Genomic DNA, 19,987 nt, shown 5'->3' on the forward strand with positions numbered 1-19,987 from the left:
AATCTAGGCCTCAACCAAGGCTCTGTCCTCCAAAGGACCCCAGGCCCTTCAAAAGACTGTAGAGTTTCCAGAAACCCAGGCCTTACCCCAAATCCAGGCCTCCACAAGAACCCAGGCCTTACCCGAGACCCAGGTCTCCACAAGAACCCAGGCCTTACCCGAGAGCCAGGCCTCCCCAAGAACCCAAGCCTTGCTCAAGATCCAGGACTCCACAAGCTTCCAGGCCTTACCCAAGACCCTTATCTCTGCAAGAATCCAAACCTTTCCCAAGACTCTGACCTTCAGAAGAATCCAGTCATTACCCAAGGTTCTGGCTCCCAGAAGAGCTTAGGTTCTACTCGAGATGGACGTTTCTTTAAAAGCCCATATCTCCCCCAACCCTCTGGTCTCCACAAGAACACACCGTTTCTCCAAACTTCTGACATTCAGAGGAGCTCAGGCTTTATGCATGATTGTGGAGTCTATAGGAATCTAGAACGAAACCAAGAGACTGTACTCTATAAAAGTCAAGAGCTCTCCCAAAGAACTGACCTCCATAATAGCCCACACCCTTCTCAAGATTCTGGATGTTACAAGAGTACAGGTAGTGCCCAAGATCCAGGAGTCTCTAGGAGTCCAGACTTTACCCAAGATTCTGGGCCACAGAAGAGTCCATACCTTGCCCAAGACTCTGGAGTCAACAAGAGCTCAGGCCTTTGCCAGGAATCTGGCCTCCATAAGAGCCCAGGCCTTGTGCAAACCCCTCGCCTCCATAAGGGCTCAAGCCTTACCCGAGACTCAGGAGACTACAAGAATCCAGGTCTTACCCAAGATTCTGGAGTCTGCAGGAGCCAAGGCCTTACACAAGATTCTGACCTCCATAAGAATCCAGGCCTAACCCAAGCCACTGAAGTCAAAAGGAGATGTGGCCTTACCCAAGATGCTGGAATTTACAGGAGCTCAGAACATACCCACGACCCTAACTTCCACAAGTACTCAGGAATTAATCGAGATCCTGGCCCCCATAAGGGTCCAGCCCTTACTCAAGACTCTGGCTCATCCAAGAGATCAGGCCTCCATAACAACTCATGCCTTACCCCAAATCCAGGCCTCCACAAGAACCCTCTAGGAACTGACTCTGTCCAAGCTTTGGGCCCACATCAGACCCGAAAGTTATTTAGATCTGAGGCAGGTCCTCGAAAGGAGGATGCAGGGCAGCACACACCAGGGACTTCTGTCCCACCCAGTCAGAACTCCTGCTCTCCCAAGGCTCAGGTGACCTACAATGACCTGCAAACCTTCTCAGAGGTAACTGTGCTGATTGAGCTGCAATCATCCTCCCGGCGAGCAGGCGGCCAAGACTGGGTGTGCCACCCCATGGATACAGTTCCTCCAGCCTGCCAGAACTATCGCCAGATGTCTACGCCTCCCAAGACCAGCTGGAAGCCCTACTGTCCTGGGTCAGGCACCCGGCTAGGGCATGGGGTCTTTGACGCCCGCCAGAGACCGTTCAGAGCGGCTAGGGACAAGTGCGAAGCTCTGTCTCCCAGGCGCCTTCACTGAGAGACATCCAACAACTCACCGGAGACCATCAAGGAGTGGGGATATCAGTGTGTGATGAGAAACTTAGAGAAAGAGGGGACAGACATGCATGAGGGATAAAGAGACAAGAGAAGTGTTCTGTGGTTGTGTGAGGACATCCACCCCAGCCCCATCCCACAGGGCCTGATGAGGACCTAAACTATCCCTGCTTTCCCTCCATCGCTGTCTAGCTAAATCCGCTATCCCCAAGGCCCTAGAGCTGCATTGTCAATTACAGTAGCCACTAGCCAAATATGCCTATTAGAATATAAATTAGTTAAAATTAAGGAAAAGTAATTCTGTTAAAAATTAAGTTAAAAAGTTAAAAATTCTCTTCCTCAGTAAACAGAATTTCCCTGGCGTCCAATTCTGTTCCCTGGTGGTCCAGTTGTTGGGACTTGGCGCTTTCACTGCTGTGGCCGCGGTTCAATCCCTGGTCGGGGAACTCAGACCCTGCAAGCTTCATGGCTTGGCCAAAAAAGAAAAAAATTCTGTTCCTCAGTGTCATGATCTTCTAAGTGCTCAGTAGTCACATGGAGCTAGCGGATACTGCATTGGACGGCACAGATTTAGAACGTTTCCATCATCATGGAAAATGTTATTGGAGAGCAGTGCTTTAGAGTTTAGAGCAATTTTCCTTTCCCTGTCACCCACCCCCAGCATCTTAAAGCTCCCCCAGAGCCCAGAGAACTTAGTTCTTCTTAGGGTGGCTCAGAAGCCACCCTCTGGGGAGGAGGTAAGATGTAGGCATGGACACCCAACGCCTGATTTCCCCAGACTGTGAGAAAGAGCCCAGGCTTCAGTTTTCCTGATCTGGTCTCTTGGGTCACGACCAGAGGTATGGAAACTTGCCTCCCCCGTTTTGGGCTGTGTTTGGGGCTCGTGGTTACTGAGGGAGAAGACCTCTCTTGGTCAGTGACTAGGAAACCTTGTGTTTTAGGCTCCCCAAATTGAGCCTTGGATTCTGACGGTGCCCTCCTTCATAGGCCTCTAATTTTCTCGAGGTGTCTCCACTTAATTTTCTTGCCCATGGACTTAGGCCTAGTTCACTGTGGAGACAGACCCCTGGGAAAAAGGAATGTAAGAATTCCTGGTCCAGCATGCATTGGTCTAATCTGTGAGCGTATCTCTGGTGTCCTATCTTTCTGTCCTATTATTCTGGCTCCTAGTTTCAGCCTGGACTTAAGCTGTGTCCATGATAGCACTGGCCGCTGAGAGCAATTTCCTTCCCCTCATAATTTCTCATTGCCCTGCCCTAGCCCAGCTGGAGTTTCCTCTGGACTTGATTTTCAGTCCTGATAACTCTTCTGTATACACACATAAGCTGCGAGATTGCAAAGTGTTTTCCCTGCCACCACTTGTGTGTCTGAGGTGGGCAACACTAATATGTCCCTTCCCTGAGTCAGATGTCCATCCCTGGGTCACTACAGGCACACTATCGGTGTGTTCTTGTCTAACATTACCACCACCGATTCCAAGGAGATACGTCCCAGCAGGAGAGCCCATTTCCAACACCTCTCTGGCTCAGCTCTGACCTTGGACAAGTCATGTGCAACCTTTCTAGGCTTGCAGTCTCACCTCTAAAATGAAGTTATAATTGCATGCAAGAACGCTTCTAGATTTAAATGACCAGGGCTCCTCTACTCCCAAGTGAGATGTGGAGTCCCCTATTTCTCCGCATGCCCTAGTGTATGTCCCTCATTATTGTTTGCTATTCAGATCCATCCTATTAGGCCTCTGTTCTAACCCCAAGGAGTTCGGCGCCGGGCGGCCGAATGGGTCGAGATGCTGCCCGTGCGGCGCCCTCTGACCACCTCCGCCTCCCTCACTGTGCTGGCCGAGGCCTCGTACCGGCGGGCCCCGGCTCCCAGCTCAGCCCTGCTCGTCCGCTCCTCCCAGCCCCTGCCCGACGTCCAGGCTACCGAGCACCTTCCGCCCCGGCCCACCTTCATGCCACTCAGCCAGGACCCGGGGGGCAATGCCAGCTACCAGGTGTATGACAGCCTGGAGCTGAAGCGGCAAGTGCAGGAGAGCCGAGCGCGGGCCAACTCGCTGCCGCCTTCCACCTCGGCCTCGAGGCCCCCTCTGCACGGGCGCCAGACTGGGAAAATGAACTGACCAGCAGCAAACGGGGGCGGGGGCGGGGGGCGGCAGGGCATGGAGAGAGGAATAAAGAGCGCCAGAGTCCAGGAAACATTGGTGGTCTGTGGCTTGGAAGCGCCACTCCTTCTGCCAGCCTGGGTCCCTGCCCTTGGCTTCCTGCAATAAGAAGCCAGTGTCCTCTTCTTGGCCTGAGGGTCCCCTTGGTTTAGTGGCCACAGTCCTGCCAGCAAGCCCCTCCTGGTCCTATACCATGCACTAAGGAGATCTGCAGCTGCAGACTCCAAACCACTGGTCTCTGGGCACCTCCTCTGTGTCTCAGCTGTCCCTGTCCCCAGAGAGCCTCATACAAGAAGCTGCTTCCAAACTGGGAGGTTCCACATCTGGGCAGGTCCAGCTCCACGCCCAGTGAAGGGCATGAAGAAGGCTGAGGCTCTGGACTCCAGCCAGGCCTTCCCCAGGGCTCTGAGGCCAAGGTCCTCCTAGTCTCAGGAGGGGCCAAGAGATGGAATGTGTCATTTGAACAAGTGAGTCAGCGGGCGGTGAGCGAATGATTGACCGCTCGAGGGGAGGTGTGCCGGCCTCCGGGCCCTGTTTGACTGTCCAGGCTCAGCTTACCTGATTACCTGGTTACCAGGGAATGCCACCCTGGGCCCTCCTTTTCCTCCTCCTCCCTCATTGTGACCCCACCACCTGCCCCATTATGACCCAGTCCTTCTCCCCCTCCCCCACCAGAGGAGTCTGGCTCCCAGTGACTATGTGGAGGCCGGGGGGCCCAGGCAGTCCTGGGACCCACGGCCATGGGTGAGCAAACCCACTACCGAGCCCAGCCGTGCTCTGGCACCAACCCCAGGAAATGCCAGGACCTAGGAGACTCAATTCTTCTGATCCTGGGCAGCTTCATCTTGCTCAACGTGGGGATCAAGGTGGTGACTCTGGTCAGGGCAGGATCTGGGAAGCGGGGTTGGGGGAGCCCTGGGGTCTTGAAGGGGCTGAGGTGGGAGGGCTGCTGGGGTGTGGCCGGACAAGGGTTGGATTTCAGGGCTCACCCTGCTCCCGGCCTCCCCTCTCCCCTGCTTCCCTCAGATCTGGAGGCATTTGAAGAGCTCCTTGTGGACACTTTTCAATCATATTTTCCCCAAAGGTGAGTGGGCGCCAGCGTGGGCTCAGGGGATGTGGGCCTGTCCCCTTTCTTCTATCCCTGCCTCGATTCTCAGCCCCTCAGGAACCCAGGCCCTGTCCCATCTCGCCTTTCCCCGCAGACAAGGAAGCCAGCTGTGTAGGCAGCCATCGCATGTGCGTGCGCTGCTCCGTGGATCCCAAGAACCTGTGCTCAAGAGTTCCTTCCCGCTTCCGCCATCGCCCAAGCTTCCTGCTCGGGCACCCAAACCACCTTGACTCGTGGATACCAGTCACAAAACATGAGAAGGCTTCTGGGTGCTGCTGGAGGCCGCCTCAGTGTGGACGGGCTGGGGCTCCCATGGAGGCTCCACGGGGACTGTGGAAGGAGGGGGTAGTGGGCGCTGGCGAGGCCCCTCCGGTCACAGCCTTAACGTCCCGAGCCACCTTTTGCTACAGGCAAGAGACATCTTCCAAGCTCCGCAGGATGAGCAAGGTGGATGTGCTTCCACTCCGCCTGCCCCAAGAGAGCAAGACGAAGACCCCAGACTATGACCCAGCCCAGGCCCCAGCCCGGGCCCAAACCCGCCCCCCAGTTCAGCCCCCTGCGCATGCTCCTGCCAAGGCCCAGACCTTCTCCTCAGCCCACCCCCCTGAGCACACCCGCCCCCAGGCCCAGACCCCCTGCCCAGCCCTCACCCCGAGCGCAGCCCTGCCCAGGTCCATGGCCCTGAGCATACCTCAGCCCATACCCCAGCCCAGGCCCAAGCCCAGGGCCCCTCAAATGCCTCAGCCCAGTCCCTGGGCCACACTTCTGTCGGCACCCTGACCCATGCTCATCTGATCTATACCCATGCCAACACTCTGGTCCCTCCCCCACCTTCGGCCCCAGTTCCTCCCCCAACTTCTGCCCCTGCTACTACTCCTGCCCTAGCCCCTACACCAGCCCCTGTCCCGATCTCTGCCACAACCTCTGTCCCAGTGCTGGTCATGGCCCTGACGACCACTCCAGTCCCTTCCACCACCCCTACCCCCACCCTAGCTTCTATTCCCTCTACCTTGTCTGCCTTCAGCCAAGGCCTCTCCTCCGGCCAGGTGGTCTACAATGCCCGCAGGGTAAAGCAGAACGTGGTCCATGTGTGTCCCCCTCAGAACTCTGGGTACTCCAGAAAGGACTTGGATACCGTCTCCAGGCCCCAAGAGGGGCATGGTCTGGTGAGCTCTGGTACAGCTGAGCAAACACTGAAGCAATGTAGTGGGGACAGTGCCAAGCCCTCCACTGGATCCATACTGGGTTACCTGGAGTTGGGGAATATGGAATGGAAGATCTCAAATGATGCCAAAGACAAATTTGTGCAGTCCAAGACCTTCCCTTACTGCAGCTTCCATCCTTGCAGTTCTGAGAAGAGAAACACGGACCCCCAGGCTCCAGTCTACCCCAAATTCCTGGTGTACTCCAAGGATGCTGCACCTTCTCAACCTTGCTTCCATTCTCCAACCAGTGCCCAGAGCTCACCATGCGCCATGCCTCCACCATGCACTCTTTCTCTGCCTCTTGTTTCTCCCAGATCCTTTGTCCTTCATCAACACAGCAACCACCAGAAGCCCTCCGCCTTAATACAACCCCCCACCTTTCCCCCAACCTCCAAGTCTCCTCCGTCTGTCCTCTCTTCCCAGGGCCCCATCCCTCCCCAGTTATCCACGACGTCCCAAACCCCAAATCAGCCCCAATCCCCTGAACTTCGTGAGAGTCTAGGCCTCAACCAAGGCTGTGTCCTCCAAAGTACCCTAGGACCTTTAAAAGACTGTAGAGTTTCCAAAAAACCAGGCCTTACCCCAAATCCAGGCCTCCACAAGAACCCTCTAGGAACTGACTCTGTCCAAGCTTTGGGCCCACATCAGACCCGAAAGTTATTTAGATCTGAGGCAGGTCCTCGAAAGGAGGATGCAGGGCAGCACATACCAGGGACTTCTGTCCCACCCAGTCAGAACTCCTGCTCTCCCAAGGCTCAGGTGACCTACAATGACATTCAAACCTTCTCAGAGGTATCTGTGCTGATTGAGCTGCAATCATCCTCCCGGCGAGCAGGCGGCCAAGACTGGGTGTGCCACCCCATGGATACAGTTCCTCCAGCCTGCCAGAACTATCGCCAGATGTCTACGCCTCCCAAGACCAGCTGGAAGCCCTACTGTCCTGGGTCAGGCACCCGGCTAGGGCATGGGGTCTTTGACGCCCGCCAGAGACCGTTCAGAGCGGGCAGGGACAAATGCGAAGCTCTGTCTCCCAGGCGCCTTCACCGAGAGACATCCAGCACCTCACCGGAGACCATCAAGGAGTGGGGATATCAGGGGACAGATATGCATGAGGAATAAAGAGACAAGAGAAGTGTTCTGTGGTTGTGTGAGGACATCCACCCCAGCCCCATCCCACAGGGCCTGATGAGGACCTAAACTATCCCTGCTTTCCCTCCATCGCTGTCTAGCTAAATCCGTTATCCCCAAGGCCCTAGAGCTGCATTGTCAATTACAGTAGCCACTAGCCAAATATGCCTATTAGAATATAAATTAGTTACAATTAAGGAAAAGTAATTCTGTTAAAAATTAAGTTAAAAAGTTAAAAATTCTCTTCCTCAGGGAACAGAATTTCCCTGGCGTCCAATTCTGTTCCCTGGTGGTCCAGTTGTTGGGACTTGGCGCTTTCACTGCTGTGGCCGGGGTTCAATCCCTGGTCGGGGAACTCAGACCCTGCAAGCTTCATGGCTTGGCCAAAAAAGAAAAAAATTCTGTTCCTCAGTGTCATGATCTTCTAAGTGCTCAGTAGTCACATGGAGCTAGCGGATACTGTATTGGACGGCACAGATTTAGAACGTTTCCATCATCATGGAAAATGCTATTGGAGAGCAGTGCTTTAGAGTTTAGAGCAATTTTCCTTTCCCTGTCACCCACCCCCAGCATCTTAAAGCTCCCCCAGAGCCCAGAGAACTTAGTTCTTTCTGGGGTGGCTCAGAAGCCACCCTCTGGGGAGGAGGTAAGATGTAGGCATGGACACCCAACGCCTGATTTCCCCAGACTGTGAGAAAGAGCCCAGGCTTCAGTTTTCCTGATCTGGTCTCTTGGGTCACGACCAGAGGTATGCAAACTTGCCTCCCCCGTTCTGGGCTGTGTTTGGGGCTCGTGGTTACTGAGGGAGAAGACCTCTCTTGGTCAGTGACTAGGAAACCTTGTGTTTTAGGCTCCCCAAATTGAGCCTTGGATTCTGACGGTGCCCTCCTTCATAGGCCTCTAATTTTCTCGAGGTGTCTCCACTTAATTTTCTTGCCCATGGACTTAGGCCTAGTTCACTGTGGAGACAGACCCCTGGGAAAAAGGAATGTAAGAATTCCTGGTCCAGCATGCATTGGTCTAATCTGTGAGCGTGTCTCTGGTGTCCTATCTTTCTGTCCTATTATTCTGGCTCCTAGTTTCAGCCTGGACTTAAGCTGTGTCCATGATAGCACTGGCCGCTGAGAGCAATTTCCTTCCCCTCATAATTTCTCATTGCCCTGCCCTAGCCCAGCTGGAGTTTCCTCTGGACTTGATTTTCAGTCCTGATAACTCTTCTGTATACACACATAAGCTGCGAGATTGCAAAGTGTTTTCCCTGCCACCACTTGTGTGTCTGAGGTGGGCAACACTAATATGTCCCTTCCCTGAGTCAGATGTCCATCCCTGGGTCACTACAGGCACACTATCGGTGTGTTCTTGTCTAACATCACCACCACCGATTCCAAGGAGATACGTCCCAGCGGGAGAGCCCATTTCCAACACCTCTCTGGCTCAGCTCTGACCTTGGACAAGTCATGTGCAACCTTTCTAGGCTTGCAGTCTCACCTCTAAAATGAAGTTATAATTGCATGCAAGAACCCTTCTAGATTTAAATGACCAGGGCTCCTCTACTCCCAAGTGAGATGTGGAGTCCCCTATTTCTCCGCATGCCCTAGTGTATGTCCCTCATTATTATTGTTTGCTATTCAGATCCATCCTATTAGGCCTCTGTTTTAACCCCAAGGAGTGTTTGTGCGGTTGACCTGGCCTTGTAAAGACACAGAATAGTTTATCTGCATAGAAACTACAACTTCCATCAGGCACTACTTGAACGGAACCGGAAAGGATGTGGCGGCGTGGCCCCAACGCCCTGGTAGTTTTGAAGACAAACTACAACTCCCAGGATAGCCGCGAGATCTCTGCAGAGCGAAAGGATGGACTGAACTCTGACTGGAGGCCGGGCTGGTCCGGAACCACCCCGACAGCCTCCAGAAAGGGGCGTGGTTATAATTTAGGGGCGTGGCCTTGCAGGCAGCAGGAAGAAGTTACCTGTTGAATCTTCCTATCCATTCTCTTCCCAGCCTTTGTAGCTACCCCTAAGAGGGAAGCCGTAAACCACTAGCCTCTTCTGAAAAAGAGGTAAGGGGACGTAGACAAGGGGCAGCGAAGGAGGCTACTGCATTCCTTAGGAGGGGCCAAACAGCTACTTTCTACCTGCTGAGTCAGGTGAACCGTTCCATGGGGGCGGGGACCAGCATATGAGAAAAGGGCAAGGACGGAGGAGGTGTTTATTTGTTCCCTTTCAAGACTAAATTTAGGGCCCTTCGTCTGCAGACCCATTGGCGGACTGTGCCTTGGGAACCCTCTTGGCCTCTGGAAGAGAAAAGAACGGGGGCCAGTTTTCCGCAGCAAAAGGAACGGCCCGTCTGGGCTTCCTCCCGTCTGTGTATTTCCTAGCCCCAAAACGACAGAGCCATATGGCTTCCGCGGTCTGGGGGAGTGCTCCCTGGTGGGGCCCACCGCCCCCAGCCCCAGCCCGGCCGCTCACGGACATCGACTTCTGCTCTGGGGCGCAGCTGCAAGAACTAACCCAGCTGATCCAGGAGCTGGGTGTGCAGGAGAGCTGGAGTGAAGGTCCCAAGCCAGGACCAGATCTCCTCCAGGCCAAGGACTTTGTTTTCTCTTTGCTTGGTAAGTAACCCTCCCAGCCTTCGGGAACTTGCAGCTCTCAGCTCCGCCTCACCCCGCCCCGGCTCTGGATCACGCCTTTACGATCCCTTCTCTTTCCTTAGGTCTCGTTCACCGCCGGGACCTTCGCTTTCCTCCTCAGGCAGAGCTCTTGCTGCTTCGTGGCGGGATTCGCGAGGGCTCCCTGGATCTGGGGCCTGCGCCTCTAGGTCCCTACGCTCGGGGACCTCACTACGACGCCAGCTTCACCCTCCTGGTGCCCGTGCTTTCGCTAGATGGCACTGGGCAGGAGCTGCAACCGGACGTGGGATCCTGTTACGCATGGCTCTTCCTCCCAGAGCAAGTACGCGGAACCTCGGTCCGGGAGGCATGGCAGGATTGCCTAGGACCCCCAGTCCCAGGAGGACGTGATTCGATCCACCCAGCCCAAAGCAAACAAACTCCCAAGGATCCGCAAATCTCCGTGGACCAGCTGCACGGTGACGTCACTGAGCCTGAGGCACACGAGTCTTTGGAAAAATCACCTAGTAATGTTTCAGTGCCAGAATTGCCTCAACAAGACGTAACCGATGTTGACTTTCCCTCACCACTGAAAAAAACGAATGGTGACGTCACCAAAGCAGCCGACGTTAGCCCAGTGCCACAGCCGTCGGAGGCTCGGGAGGCATGGCCCACATTGTGCCCCGCCCAGGTGGCTGCCTGGTTCTTTGCTTCGCTGGCTGCGGTCGCTGAGTCCCTGTTTCCGGTCCCGGGTGCCCCGCGCTTGGTCCACGCAGCCCGCCACGCGGGGGTCACCACCATCCTCCTGGCTACGCCTGGGCCCCCGCGCCGCCTCCTGCTTTTCGACTTGATCCCCGTGGTGTCCGTGGCCGGCTGGCCCCAGGAGGCTCGGAGCCACTCGTGGGCCGGCCCGCTGGCCTCGGAGTCGTCTTCCTTCTACCTGGTGCCCGGCGGCGGCGGCACAGAGCGGCCGGGCGCCTCCGGATGGCAGCTCTGCTTCGCCCGCCAAGAGCTGGCGCTCAAGACGCGCATACCCGTTCCCCTGCTGCAAGCGCACGCGGCGGCCCAGGCGCTGCTGCGCCCGCTGGTGGCCGGGACTAGGGTCGCGGCGCCCTATCTCCTGCGGACGTTGCTGTACTGGGCGTGCGAGCGGCTGCCCGCGCTCTATCTGGCGCGACCCGAGAATGCGGGCGCCTGCTGCCTCGGGCTGCTGGATGAGCTGGGCCGGGTGCTCGAGGCCGGGACGCTGCCCCACTATTTTCTGAGTGGCCAAAAGCTCGGTGCGGGGGACGGCGCCGCTTCGCTGCTCGGGGCGTTGGCCCTGCTTCGCAGGGACCCTGCCCGCGCCCTGCGAGCCGCTGTGGAAGAGGCCAAGGCTGCACGCAAGGGGGGCGGCTTAGCCGGCGTGGGAGGCGGGGCCCATTAAAGACGCTGTTCCTACTAACCTGGAATGTGCTTCTGTTGGCCAGCGGGATGTGGAGGGGACTGCTCTCCCCTCACCTGGGAGACAGGCTGAGCGCCTTGGGCCCGAAGAACCCGTTCTAGAAGGCCTCCTCGCCGGTTCCTCCGCTTCCTCCCACCCTCCTCCCGCCGCATCCCTGGCACAGGTCGTTCCATTCTGGCCTCTCCACTTTCCAAATCTGTGGCCAGCACCCCTCCTGCTCCCGTGCAGCCTCTGGCATCCATCTCCCGCCAGTTCTTATGGTCTTTTCTCTTAGGAGTCAATAGGGATGGGGGTAACATATCTGCTGAAAAAACGTGTAAAGGAGAAAGGTATGGAGACCAGGGACTGACCAATTTGTCTCACACAAAAGCAGAGATATTAAGGAGGCCGGATTTCACCCCAGGCTAGACCTCACCACCACCGCTATCTCTTCAGTTATTCCCCCCACCTTCCTCATCCAGTTCTGTCCTCCATCCCGGGCAGTAGGGTCCCTTTCTCCATTCTCGGGGCATCTGCCATTCCATCTATCTAAGCCCAACCTCTCCCCCCATCCAGAGTTCCATTCAGTGGAGTCGCCTCCTTGTCCCTCCTCCTCTGAACCCCGAGACATGCGAGACATGTCCGCCGCCCCCCTCCCTCCATCCCTTTGGGCCCTTCCCCCCGCCTCCCCCCACCGCTACCAGCCACAACAACACACTCCCCAATCCCCACTCCACCACTCGGGTATAGGGGGAAGCTCGGGGAGGCCCCCCTCCCCGGCCCTCCCCGCCCACTCAGAAGGCAGGGAGGAGGACTTGGCGACAGGCTTTCGTCGTGTGGGGCTGTCACAGGTCGAGGAGCTTTAGGTGGACATGGGGTTCCTCGCCGGGATGTGTGCGCTTCTCCTGCGCGGAGTGGCCCGTTCTCTTCTCCGGACCTGGGCCTTTGAACAACTGGGGGCGTGTTTTTTCCCCTCCGTCGTCTGGACACCCGTCTTCGATGTGTGGAGACGTGGAAGTATTTTCCCACGTGGAGGTGTGCTTTCTCACGAGGGGGTGTGTTTTCCCATGTGCAGGGTGAGGTTTTTTTGCCGCCCTGGACACATGTTGGCTCCCTCAAAGAATTTCTGCGGGGATTTGTGCCCCAGAATCCTGTTCCCTCATGCCTTCTCCCACCTCCTCCCTCCTCCCACCCCCTGGAGACCCTGGAAGTGGTGTGTTCACAAACAGCGACCCTTGGCCACCGGACGACGCAGGGTGGTGCCTGGGAAGTAGCGAGGAAATCACAGCCCCCCTGCCCTGCCCCCAGCCGTCCCGCCCCGGCGAAGCATGTGTATCCCCCGTGGCACAAGTGAGGTGAAGCACGGTCTCCCCCGGCAGGGCTCGCCTTCCACAGATGACAGGCACACATTCCCTGCCGCGGGGAAGGGAGGAGATCCTGCATCCCTGTGCTGCCTGGGAACTTGTCTTCCCCTGGGTCCAGGATGCATTTCTGAGTGGAAACATGTTCTTGCATGTGGATGTATGTTTTCCCATGCAGCCGGCCCCTTTCTCTCCAGCACTTCCCTGCATCTTAGGGCCTCAGGCCCAGCACTTAACTTCTCACACAGCCGGTGTGAAAGGACTTCAAACTGACAGAAGCTGAGGGGGAGGGACAAACCCTGAGGAGATGAGCAGACCCTAAGCTCTGCCCTTCCTCCCCCTCGAGTTCGGGGGGTGGGGGGCTGCGTGGCACCTGCCACCTGCCACCCACAGAGGCCGTGCATGTTTGACCACAGCCCTCACCGCGGTCTGAGGGCAGCCCTTCTTCCCTCCGTCCTCAGACCGTCGCTCATCCGTGCCAAACGGGTGAGGTGGGTTTGAGGGGCGAAGACCCCCCGAAACGTGCCAAGGATTCCTCAGTCCTGGGCCAGGGCAGGTAGGATACAGGAGATGGGGAGGTGGCAGCTAAAGGGGTCCCACCTGCGTCCCTCTTCTCACCATGTCTCTTCCCTCCCTCTCTGCCCCTGTTTTCCCTCCCCCCTTCACTGTCCCCCTCTGAAGCCATCCCTTCCTGGTCTCAAACCAGCTTCTCCCCTCAGCTGCCCACCCCCTCCTTTGACCTGCCCCCTCGTCCCTGGGCCGCCAGGGCTGAAGGAAAGGAGCAGTGGAGGGGGGAGGGGAGGAGAGCAGGGGAGAAAGGCTTTCCCGGACAGGTTGGGGGAGAGAACGGGGTCAGCTGTACTGAGGAACAGATGGAGGGGGCAGTGGGGGATGGCGCTGGGGCAGACACCAGCAGGAAGAATTTGATTTGAAGGGATGTGTGTAAGGTGACTGCCCAAAGAGAAACGGTTTGGGCCTCTGGGGAAAGGAACAATGTCGGGAAGGGTTTCAAGGGACACCAGACGAGAAGGAGCCAATCCTTGTCTGCTGGCATTTTGTGGGTTCATTAGTGCCAAATTTGAATGGGGGGTGGAGTGCTGTCTTCCACTGACACCCAAATCCAGAATCCCTGGTCTTGGCTCCCCAGAACTTTGCCTCCTGACTGTCCCTTCTGCCCCCACCTCCACCCATGGAAACTTAGTTCTTTTCCCACCCCTTCCCCTGCCTGGTCTAGCTCCTTTCCAAACAGCCCTGCCCTCTAAATGCTAGGGACCTGGGCCCTGAACCCTGTAGACAGATGCCCCCCAAACTGGGGCATGGGAGGGGGGCTGGGGGACCCCATGATTCAGCCACGGACTCCAATGCCCAGCCCCTGTCCCCAGAACAACTCCTTGACAATCCCATGTCCCCACCCCAACCCTTCGCGGCTCTGTACACATTTTTAAACCTGGCAAAAGATGAAGAGAATATTGTAAATATAAAAGTTTAACTGTTGGTTTTGCCTGCTGTTATGTTGGGAGGTAGGGGTGGGGCTCTAAAGAAACAAACCTTGGAGAAGGGACTCTGCCAGTGAGGGAGGAGGAGGGGGTCCGAGCCCACAGCCCTTTCCAGTGAACAGCTCTGAGGTCAGAGAGAAAGGGGGAGTGGGTGCTGGGGTGAGGTGGTCATTGGTAATGGGGTTGTTTGGGGAGTTAAGATCAGGACCAGTGTCTGTGCAGAGGTCAGAGCCTGGCGTAGAGGACCAGGCAGGGGCTGATGGGGACAGACACCGAACAGGCCAGAGGGCCTATGGGCTGGTGCAGGTGGCTGGCTACAGGAGAGACACGCAAGGTGAAGGGTTTGGCCTCTGCTAAGCCCTGGCCCAGGCTGGAGGGTCAAACACAGGCCCAGGACTCTCCCTCTTGGCACATTGTGAGGGAGAGCCCCACATCATTGTGACCCGCTTACCCCCAGGAGCCTCTGGGACAGGAAGGCGGCTGGTGGCACTGTGGGCACAGTGGGCTGGGAGTCTAGGGGCTCCGGTGGCCCTAGGGACTCCCATGGCCATGGCTGAGCGGCCCCGGCCCGAGTGGGCCTCGTGTCACAGCCCCAGCACCAACAACTGCCAGGACCTGGGCAACTCCATCCTGTTGCTACTGGGCCTCATCATCTGCGTTCACATTGGCATCAATACGGTGACACTGGTCAGGGTGGGGCCGGGTGGGAGGGTGCTGGCAGGATGGCTGGGGGGCAGGCCAGGTGGCTGGGGCCTGCCTGGGGTCACTGTGTCCTCCCCCACCTAGGTCTGGCGCAGACTCCGTGGCTTCTTACACCACGTGTTTCGTGTTATTTGTGAGAAAGGTAAGTGGAGGATGGGGAGGTTGGGGAATAGGAAAGGCAGAAACCAGGTGTTGTAGCCCTGACCCTAAGCGGGCCCCTTCCCCTCCCGCTCCCCCCGCTCAGACCCCATAACTACGCAGCTTCTCTTCCTGCACGCTGCCTCTCCATCCCTGGAGGAGCCAGGCTCCCCACCAGCCTCTCACCTGTCCCCGATCCACAGAAGCTTCTAAGTTATGCTCACCTGGGAAGCAGACCCAGCCCCCGAAGCAGAGCGCCCCTGCAGTCCGCCTTCGGTGCACCATGGACCCTGTGAAAATGGCTGTGTCCCCCCCACCCACTCGCCGCCGTCGCCGTCGAGACTCTTCAGCACGCCGCGCCCACCGCCCTATAGCCTGGACCACTGACACTGACAGCGACGACGAGAAGCCCCCACGTCAGCAGACAACAATCTGCTCCCACAACTGGGATTGCCCCAGGGACTGGGAAGGCCTTCAGTCCACCCAGGGGTTCTGGACTCCCTGGGCCCAGGATGCTGTGGAGCCGCCTACCCAGACCATCCGCTTCCAGCAAACTGTAGAGGGAAGGCCGCTCAAAAGAGAGATGCAGTCAGAGCTGGGCCTAGAGGCCTACGTGTACCCTGTGAACCCCCCGCCCCACAGCCCTCAGGCCCTGAGCCACAAGAACAGTGGAGGGGGGCCCCAGGCAGAACAGGAGCAGTGCTCGCCAGCCCAGCCACCCATCCTGGGCCCGGCCCACGTCCCAGACATCCCCCGGCGCCACTCCTCAGGGCGCGTAGCCTATAATGCCAGAGACGTGCGGCGGTGGCTGCGGGAGCTGACCAGGGAGTTGGAGGCCCTGTCCCACTGTTACCCCCCGGTCTCTGGATCCAGCACGGCTGAGGGGACGGGAAAGGCCTGGGTATACCGTTCCCTGACAGAGAGGTGACTGGGAGAAGAATAAAAAGAAGAGAGGAGGTGGTTTGTGGTGGTGTGGGGGGTGCCAGGGCCCACACAGCACCCAGAAGCCTGGTTGCTAAGGAAATGATCTCCCTGGCAACAGGGCCTAGAGAGCCCTGAGGACCCTCATCAACCTCTTGGCCTCACCAGGCCCTGTCCTCAGCCCTTTCCCAGGCCCTTCTTGGTTCCAAGGCTCCCACCTGCCTCTACTCTGTTCTTTAGTGCCCAGGGAAGCCCCCCAAATCCCATTCCAGATCCCCAGGCAGTACTGCACTTGAGTGGAGACCCTCATCCCCATGGCCTCAGTCTCTCAGAGGTCCGGCTCCTACCAGAGCCCAGGTTTAGGCTGCAACTACAGGTGAGGTGTGGTCCCTCTGAAGCCCTGGTTTCTTTGGGGAGGGATGGCTGAGAGTGAGGGTACCCAGGCCCTCACAGTTCCCCAGTCAGAACCCGAAGCTCCTGTACACTCAAGAAGGCTTGGAGCGGAGGATAAAATATTGAGGACACTCGCAAGGGCTGCCTCCACACAGCCCTCTGTGACCTCACTCCTCTGATTAGCACTTCCATGTCACAAATGAGGAGACTGAGGCTCAGAGACGCCAAGTGACTTATTCATGGTCACACGGACACCAAGGATCAACTTCATGGCCTCAGACACTCCGTCCCCCTGCTCCCACAAGTAGATTCCCATTGCTACTGAGTCAGCCTGGCCCATCAGAGTCTCTTCCCACCTTCCTCAGTTTCCCATGTAAACTCATCAGAATATTGCATCCACTGGACAGCAGGGAAACCCAGGCCCTACCTACTTCTAGACGGTTGGGATCACACACACGCACACAACTTGGGAACAAGGAGCCAGGTCGAAGGGACTAGACGTCACCTTCCATACCAGATGGGTTCCTGGAATGTGAACAGATAGGCCTTTTATGAATCACCCTGCTTCTCTGTTCATTTTCATTTGACTAACGTTATTGATCATTTTAAGCTGATTCCATTAAGTGGGTCTATATTGAGCACCTGCTATGTGTTTGGAGTCTTGATGGAAAATGCCCACTGGCTGTTTCTATTTCTTTCTTTCTTTTTTTTCTTTTTGGCCATGCAGTGTGGTTTGCAGGATCTTAGTTCGCCAACCAGGGATTGAACCGGGGCCCTCAGCAATGAAAGCACGGAGTCCTAATCACTGGACCTCCCGGGAACTCCCTGTTCCTCTATATCTGTTGAGATGTTCATTGTGCAAACAAAATGACTTGAGGTTCCCCCGGTACCACTTTCACAGACCCCAGCAATGAACCCGGTTTATAATAGTAGATTCCTTTTGTCATATCAACAATTACATCTATTTTGTGCTTTGTGACTTTCATGTGGTTTTCTTAAGACAGCAGCTAACCGTTTTTCAACTCGGAGGGTTGGCTCAGTGGGAGGACAGTTGGTTAGGAAGGAGAGAAACCATGGTTGGGGTTGGTCTCTGGCAAAGGTGGCAAACCCTTGCTCTGAAGTGAAGGGGCCAGTGGGCTCAGTGACCACCAACACCTAAGGCTGCAACCCCTGGCCAGGAAGGGGTGGGTACAGTGGGTGCTAGAGGGGTTATGACTGGGAAATGGGCAGGACAAGGAGGGGATGGTGCAGTGGGGCGACCCCAGAGGGGACTCTTACTGTCACTCATCCATCTAGTCACCCTTGCTGCTGGCCCCAAGCAGGCGTCGGTGGGGAATCCCAACAGGCTACATAAGCTGCCATAATGTCTCGAACAATGAAATGGAGGAAATCCTTTATGCATGATTCAGTCCCTATGAAGACTGTCTCTCATCTGTAACAACCATGTTTGCAAATCAAGTTAAGCATGGCCCCATGGAGACAGAAGGACAGACTGAACTCTGGGGACTAAGCTCCATGGAGTGGGAGCCGAGGGCAGAGATGGCCACATAAAGGGCCAGCTGAGTGGATGAAAGATTGGCCACCTCTGCATTGTGACTCCCTGCTACGTGCCTCATTATGACCATGCTCCCTCACCTGTTGGTGGGTGACCCCAGGTCCTGGCATGAGTGCAGTGTGGGTAAGGGCCGGTGGGGGGGGGGCGGCCCAGGTGGCCCTAGGAGCCCCCACCATGGAAAACCAGCTCTGGTATGACAACCTGGGGTGCTGCCATCAATACCAAGAAAGTACCCAGAATGTGGAGGACTTCCTACTCCTGCTGCTGGGCCTTGTCATTCTTGTCAACATTGGGATCAACATGGCAGCTATGGTCAGCGATGGTTGGGGACCACCAGTAGGGGTGAAGAGGGCTGAGGGTGGGAACCAGCTGCAGCCTGCACCTCCGTCTGCAGGAACGGTCTTGGCTGGGACGGGGGTGAGGGTAGAGAGCCTGGCCTTCATTTTCACACACCTCCCCCCAGATATGGCATGGGCTCCAGAATGCCTTAGACAAGACCATCTATTGGATTAATCAGAAAAGTAAGTACGGAAGACAGGTAGGGGGCACCCCGCCCCCGCCATTCCCAGGGCCCTAGAAACCCAGGCCCCCAGGTTCCCAACCCTGAACTCTTCTGACAGTTGCCCTGCCCTCACGGACTCTCGCCTCCCCCAGATGAAATCTCGCAGGCTTGTGAAAGTTCCCCCAAATATCCTCCAGCCAAGGCCCGAGACGTCCACATCCACTGCACCCTGGACCCTGTGGAAGTGAAAATGGCCCGGCCCACTTGCTACTCCTCGTCCTCCTACCATCATCTCCACAACCGTAGCCGCAGCTGCAGCCGCCGCCCCTGCAGCCACCAGCGGAGACCGAAGAACCGCAGACAATTCCCCTACAGCCGCTCAGTCTTCCATAGGCTGCCTCGCAGCCACAGGATGTCACAGCTGCGGCTGATGCGCTCCTTCGATCGGGAGGACCCGGACTCCTACCTGGAGGAGGGGGATGACCTTTCCTTCCCACAACCCAAGCACCCGCGGGGGTGCTGGGGAGGGCTCTACCAGCGGATGGGCCTGCCCTCCAACGTGGGCCTCTGGGGCCGCCAGGGTGGGATCCTGGCCAGCCTGCCACCACCCTGTCTCTACCTGTCGCCCGAGCCGCGCCGCATGCCCAAGCGTGTGGAGGCCAAGTCCGAGCTAAGGCTGCAGTCCCTCGGGGCTCCCTGCTCACCATCCTGCATCTGGGGCAACGTGGAGGCTGACCAGTGGCCCTCGTCTCCACCACCCCCCCGACGGCTGCCCCCTAACCCCTCGTGGGTCCCTGGGGGGCACAGCACTTACCCCTCAAGGGGCCAGCTCCCGTATGACTCCTGGAATCAGCGGCGGCGTGGTCTGGAAGGCTCTGAGCCTCCATCCGCTCTGGAGCCTCGGGGCTGCCGGCCCGAAGCCCGGCAGCGCAACTCCCCCCAGGCCCACAGACGGAGCCTCCCCAGCAGTGCTCACAGCCAGCCCAACGGCAGCCCGCACCCCTCCACGGAACACTTGAACTATTCCCGGGATGCCCACGAGGTACGGCGCCGGGCGGCCGAATGGGCCGAGATGCTGCCCGTGCGGCGCCCTCTGACCGCCTCCGCCTCCCTCACGGTGCTGGCCGAGGCCTCGTACCGGCGGGCCCCGGCTCCCAGCTCAGCCCTGCTCGTCCGCTCCTCCCAGCCCCTGCCCGACGTCCAGGCTACCGAGCACCTTCCGCCCCGGCCCACCTTCATGCCACTCAGCCGGGACCCGGGGGGCAATGCCAGCTACCAGGTGTATGACAGCCTGGAGCTGAAGCGGCAAGTGCAGGAGAGCCGAGCGCGGGCCAACTCGCTGCCGCCTTCCACCTCGGCCTCGAGGCCCCCTCTGCACGGGCGCCAGACTGGGAAAATGAACTGACCAGCAGCAAACGGGGGCGGGGGCGGGGGCGGGGGGCGGCAGGGCATGGAGAGAGGAATAAAGAGCGCCAGAGTCCAGGAAACATTGGTGGTCTGTGGCTTGGAAGCGCCACTCCTTCTGCCAGCCTGGGTCCCTGCCCTTGGCTTCCTGCAATAAGAAGCCAGTGTCCTCTTCTTGGCCTGAGGGTCCCCTTGGTTTAGTGGCCACAGTCCTGCCAGCAAGCCCCTCCTGGTCCTATACCATGCACTAAGGAGATCTGCAGCTGCAGACTCCAAACCACTGGTCTCTAGGCACCTCCTCTGTGTCTCAGCTGTCCCTGT

The 19,987-nt window shown here is 57.6% G+C and overlaps 5 protein-coding genes across 6 annotated transcripts; all 5 read left to right on the top strand.

The window, feature by feature from the left end:
* Positions 1-3: 3 nt before the first annotated feature.
* Positions 4-1,927, top strand: LOC132358995 (uncharacterized protein SPEM3-like). The gene has a single exon (XM_059912196.1). The coding sequence runs from the start codon at positions 445-447 to the stop codon at positions 1,540-1,542; it is 1,098 nt and encodes a 365-aa protein (XP_059768179.1). The 5' UTR covers positions 4-444; the 3' UTR covers positions 1,543-1,927.
* A 2,533-nt stretch (positions 1,928-4,460) lies between these two features.
* Positions 4,461-5,608, top strand: LOC132358987 (uncharacterized protein SPEM3-like). Its single transcript, XM_059912183.1, has 3 exons — positions 4,461-4,598; positions 4,747-4,804; positions 4,923-5,608. Exons 1-3 carry the CDS (start codon positions 4,461-4,463, stop codon positions 5,606-5,608), a joined length of 882 nt encoding a protein of 293 aa, XP_059768166.1.
* A 3,388-nt stretch (positions 5,609-8,996) lies between these two features.
* Positions 8,997-11,215, top strand: LOC132358990 (transmembrane protein 102). Of its 2 annotated transcripts, XM_059912186.1 has the most exons (3): positions 8,997-9,222; positions 9,418-9,774; positions 9,876-11,215. In XM_059912186.1, exons 2-3 carry the CDS (start codon positions 9,561-9,563, stop codon positions 11,195-11,197), a joined length of 1,536 nt encoding a protein of 511 aa, XP_059768169.1. In that variant the 5' UTR covers positions 8,997-9,222; positions 9,418-9,560; the 3' UTR covers positions 11,198-11,215. The 2 variants fall into 2 exon arrangements, with proteins under 2 accessions (XP_059768169.1, XP_059768168.1); XM_059912185.1 differs by having other exon boundaries at positions 8,997-9,774.
* Positions 11,216-14,594: 3,379 nt separating this feature from the next.
* LOC132358989 (spermatid maturation protein 1-like) lies at positions 14,595-15,819 on the top strand. The gene is made up of 3 exons (XM_059912184.1): positions 14,595-14,738; positions 14,838-14,895; positions 15,095-15,819. Exons 1-3 carry the CDS (start codon positions 14,595-14,597, stop codon positions 15,817-15,819), a joined length of 927 nt encoding a protein of 308 aa, XP_059768167.1.
* Positions 15,820-17,934: 2,115 nt separating this feature from the next.
* LOC132359001 (uncharacterized protein SPEM2-like) lies at positions 17,935-19,667 on the top strand. Its single transcript, XM_059912208.1, has 3 exons — positions 17,935-18,072; positions 18,224-18,281; positions 18,415-19,667. Exons 1-3 carry the CDS (start codon positions 17,935-17,937, stop codon positions 19,665-19,667), a joined length of 1,449 nt encoding a protein of 482 aa, XP_059768191.1.
* The last annotated feature ends 320 nt before the right edge of the window (positions 19,668-19,987 follow it).

This window comes from Balaenoptera ricei, unplaced genomic scaffold, assembly GCF_028023285.1.
Source record: "Balaenoptera ricei isolate mBalRic1 unplaced genomic scaffold, mBalRic1.hap2 scaffold_788, whole genome shotgun sequence".
Taxonomy (NCBI): Eukaryota; Metazoa; Chordata; class Mammalia; order Artiodactyla; family Balaenopteridae; genus Balaenoptera; species Balaenoptera ricei.

Coding starts and splice junctions, on each gene's coding strand:
- LOC132358995 (XM_059912196.1), top strand. CDS start 445: ATGCATGATTGTGGAGTCTATAGGAATCTAGAACGAAACCAAGAGACT.
- LOC132358987 (XM_059912183.1), top strand. CDS start 4,461: ATGGGTGAGCAAACCCACTACCGAGCCCAGCCGTGCTCTGGCACCAAC. Junction 4,599..4,746: donor GGATCAAGGTGGTGACTCTG/GTCAGGGCAGGA, acceptor TGCTTCCCTCAG/ATCTGGAGGCATTTGAAGAG. Junction 4,805..4,922: donor CAATCATATTTTCCCCAAAG/GTGAGTGGGCGC, acceptor CTTTCCCCGCAG/ACAAGGAAGCCAGCTGTGTA.
- LOC132358990 (XM_059912185.1), top strand. CDS start 9,561: ATGGCTTCCGCGGTCTGGGGGAGTGCTCCCTGGTGGGGCCCACCGCCC. Junction 9,775..9,875: donor CTTTGTTTTCTCTTTGCTTG/GTAAGTAACCCT, acceptor CTCTTTCCTTAG/GTCTCGTTCACCGCCGGGAC.
- LOC132358989 (XM_059912184.1), top strand. CDS start 14,595: ATGGCCATGGCTGAGCGGCCCCGGCCCGAGTGGGCCTCGTGTCACAGC. Junction 14,739..14,837: donor GCATCAATACGGTGACACTG/GTCAGGGTGGGG, acceptor TCCCCCACCTAG/GTCTGGCGCAGACTCCGTGG. Junction 14,896..15,094: donor TCGTGTTATTTGTGAGAAAG/GTAAGTGGAGGA, acceptor CCCGATCCACAG/AAGCTTCTAAGTTATGCTCA.
- LOC132359001 (XM_059912208.1), top strand. CDS start 17,935: ATGGAAAACCAGCTCTGGTATGACAACCTGGGGTGCTGCCATCAATAC. Junction 18,073..18,223: donor GGATCAACATGGCAGCTATG/GTCAGCGATGGT, acceptor ACCTCCCCCCAG/ATATGGCATGGGCTCCAGAA. Junction 18,282..18,414: donor CTATTGGATTAATCAGAAAA/GTAAGTACGGAA, acceptor CGCCTCCCCCAG/ATGAAATCTCGCAGGCTTGT.